At 61.3% G+C, this 3,235-nt stretch overlaps 1 protein-coding gene across 1 annotated transcript in view; it reads right to left on the reverse strand.

The window, feature by feature from the left end:
* The window catches only part of FPGS (folylpolyglutamate synthase), an 8,212-nt gene extending 5,384 nt beyond the window's left edge, over positions 1-2,828 (reverse strand). The window contains exons 1-7 of the mRNA XM_021710242.1: positions 2,696-2,828; positions 2,560-2,613; positions 2,421-2,485; positions 875-989; positions 694-771; positions 502-563; positions 299-401 (exon numbers count right to left, since the gene is read on the reverse strand). Of these exons, the coding sequence (XP_021565917.1) occupies positions 299-401; positions 502-563; positions 694-771; positions 875-989; positions 2,421-2,485; positions 2,560-2,613; positions 2,696-2,812 (594 nt within the window). The 5' untranslated portion in view covers positions 2,813-2,828. The remainder of the gene's footprint in view (positions 1-298; positions 402-501; positions 564-693; positions 772-874; positions 990-2,420; positions 2,486-2,559; positions 2,614-2,695) is intronic.
* Between the last annotated feature and the right edge of the window lie 407 nt (positions 2,829-3,235).

A 3,235-nucleotide genomic window follows, 5' to 3' on the forward strand; every position in this document is an offset into this window, starting at 1 on the left:
CCCGGGGGGGGGGGGGGGGGGGGGAACGGAGCTGCCTGGCTTCTTCCACGGCCCCCTCCGGCCCTCACATCCCTGAGGCTGGGCTACCACGCGCCCCACCCCTCAGGCTTCAGTGGGGAGACTGAGGCAGGAGAGGAGGGGCAGCTGGCTCCGGTCACGCAGCGGAGCCAGGATGAGAACCCAGACCCCGCTGGCGGCCCCGTCGGGACTCAAAAGACTCTGCCCCAGCCCCGCTTCCCTGAGCCTGGCCAGACCCAGGCCTCCCGCAGACCTCCCCTCCCTCGGCCTGCCTGCTCACCTTGAAGATGCCCCCCTTCTGCCAGGCAATCTTCTCCACCGTGTCCCCCAGAAGGCTGGTGTGGTCAAGGCCAAGAGAGGAGACTCCACACACCACGGGCTTGCTGCAGAAGACCCCCCAGGGCTGTGAGCCCCATCCCGAGCCCCTGGGCCGCGGGCGAGGCCAGGGCTCCCGGCTGCCCTCACGCCCGGCAGCCGCCTCACCTGACAATGTTGGTGCAGTCATAAGCCCCGCCGATGCCCACCTCCACCACCGCCAGATCCACCTGTTGAAGACCGGGGGCATGGCAGGGGGCACGGGGCGCCCGGATGCCACAGGGGAGCAGGAGCCCTTGAGCCTGCCAAGACTCCTGTGCCCGAGGCCTCAGGCCCAGGGCTCCACGAAGGGGTACGCACCTTCTCCTGGAGGAAGACGTGGAAGGCCATGAGCGTGAGGAAGCGGAAGTAGGGCGGCATGGAGACACAGCTGTCGTCCTGGGGAGGGCGGGTGCGTCAGGGCTCTGCGGCTCGGAGCCCCCGGCCCGGCCCTGGGGATGGGGTGCCGGGAGGTGCCACCCTTGCCAGCCCCCCATGGCACCTCGGTCTCCTCCAGCCGGCGGTAGAGGCGCCAGAAGTGCTTGGTGAAGAGTTCAGGGCTGATGGGCTGCCCATCGATGCGAATCCGCTCACGCACCTGCACCAGGTGGGGAGAGCTGCCGGGAGACCTGGCTCGTCAGGGATCCTTCCTGAGCCCCTTCCTGCCTCGCTCTGGGGGGCTGACGAGACAGCCGGGCGGGTCCCAGGGTCCCAGGCCCTCTGCACTCCCTACACTGCCCCCAGGGCCCCCTTCTGTCTCCAGGCCTTTGCACTGCCCACCCCCTCCTCACCGGCTCACCCTGCTCACTGCACAGGTCTCAGCTAAGACAGCCCCTCCCCAGAGAGGAGGATTCTTTTTTTTTTTAGTCAGAGTCTCCCTCTGTCACCCAGGCTGGAGTGCAGTGGCATGCTCATGCAGCCTTGACCTGCTGGGCTCAGGCGATCCTTCGGCCTCAGCCTTAAAGTAGCTGGGCCACCACGCCCAACTTATTTTTGATTTATTGGAGAGACGAGGTCTCGCCAAGTTGCCCAGGCTGGTCTGGAACCCATGGGCTCAGGCAATCCTCGCTCCTCGGCCTCTCAAAGCGCAGGGATTGCAGGCTTGAGCCACCATGCCTGGCCGAGAGGAGGGTTCTCATCGCAGGCTGGCCTAGCACAGACTCTGGGCTCCAACGGGGACCAGTCACGGCTACCATCTGCCCCACAAGGTCTCCCGTCTTTCAGCCCCCAGGGGCGAGGCTCGTCTGTGTTCAAGCTGCAGCCCCAGGCTGGCCCACGAGGCCACATGGGCCCAAGTTGAAAGCCAGGGTTTTTTTTCTTGTTTTGAGGCGGGATCTTGCTCTAGTGCCCAGGCTAGAGTGCAGGGGTGTGATCACAACTCATTGCAGCCCTGATTCCCGGGGCTCGGTGATCCTTCTGCTTCAGAAGGATCTGAGTTCCAGGTAGCTATGTGTCACCATGCTTGGCTTATTTTTAAAAATTTTTGTAGGCCAGGTTCCATGGCTCAGCCTGTCATCCCAGCACTTTGGGAGGCCGAGGCGAGTGGACTGCCTGAGCCCGTGGGTTTGAGACCAGCCCGGGCAACTTGGCGAGACCTCGTCTCTACAATAAAATCAAAAATCAGCCAGGCGTGGTGGTATACGCCTGTAGTCCCACCTACCCGAGAGCCTAAGACTCAAGGAATCTGAGCCCAGATCAAGGCTGCGATGAGCCATGATCGTGTCACTGCTCTCCACCCTGGGGGACAGAGTGAGACCTCAACTCAAAAAATGAAATAAAAATAAAAAATGAAATTACATATGGAGTTGAAGTTCTTATAAAGGCTTCTGACTATCCCAGTGGTGTATATGGTTAGATGTTCAAGTTGCTGCCCCTCGCCCAGGTTTTTCATTATGAAAACTAAAGAGCAGCGTTAACATGGGCCACCACAGTGTTATCGAATGAATAAGCACCAGGCAGAGAGACGTGCAGCTGACCTCCTGGGGACCATCCACAGCTCCCCAGGGTCCTTAGGGACAGGGCCCCCACATCCCTCCACAGCTCAGTACCTAAAGAATCCAGTCTTCAGACCACAGCTTCGGAGGATACATTCCGTGAAGGCACAGGTGGAACCCTTGAAAGAAAAGGTGCTGTGGGGGGGGCCCGGCCCACCAGGCAGCCCCCTCACCCCGGGAGCCTGCCCCTCACCTTCCCCTTGGTTCCAGTGACATGGATGATGTTCAGCCGGTCCAAGTCCTCCACCTGGGACAGAGACAAGGGCCCTGGCTCAGCTGCACGACTCACAGACAGATGAGGGGGCGGGTGGCCACAGGCTCTTCCTCACCTGCAGCCCGCTCCGTGCCAGGTACACTTTCATGGCTTCCAGCTGTGTCTGGGGGTCGCCACGCTGGCGCTTCGCCTGCTCCAGGTAGCCAGCGTTGGTCTGCAGGGTGTTGAGCATGCGCACGGCATCCTGACAACCAGTTTCCGGGTAGCTGGTTAAGGCTCGCCAAGGGTCCACAAGAACAGAGATAGCAGCACACAGTGGCCAAGCCAGGGCAGCACCTTGTTGCCCCAGCCTACGGGTTAAGCAGCAGCAAGAGAGAAGTGGCATCTTTCCAGCTCCGGCAAAGACAGAGCCTGGGGCAGTCTAGCCACACCCAGGGAGTGTCAGGCAAAGAAGGTGGTGTGACTAACGGACCTAGCCTTATTTCCTGCTCCCGTGGATTTCCCTCCAAGGGGATCCACCACTATGCTGGGCCCCCGAAGGCTGGGGTGTTTGGGTTCTGGAATTTCTGGAGGCTTCCACGCCCAACCCAGGACTCTGGGGTTCCACATTCTGACTCAGAGAAGAGCTGCTGATAGCAATCAGATGGGGAAGAGG

Source organism: Carlito syrichta, unplaced genomic scaffold (genome assembly GCF_000164805.1).
Source record: "Carlito syrichta isolate Samal-C Ts95f unplaced genomic scaffold, Tarsius_syrichta-2.0.1 Scaffold288326, whole genome shotgun sequence".
Classification (NCBI taxonomy): domain Eukaryota; kingdom Metazoa; phylum Chordata; class Mammalia; order Primates; family Tarsiidae; genus Carlito; species Carlito syrichta.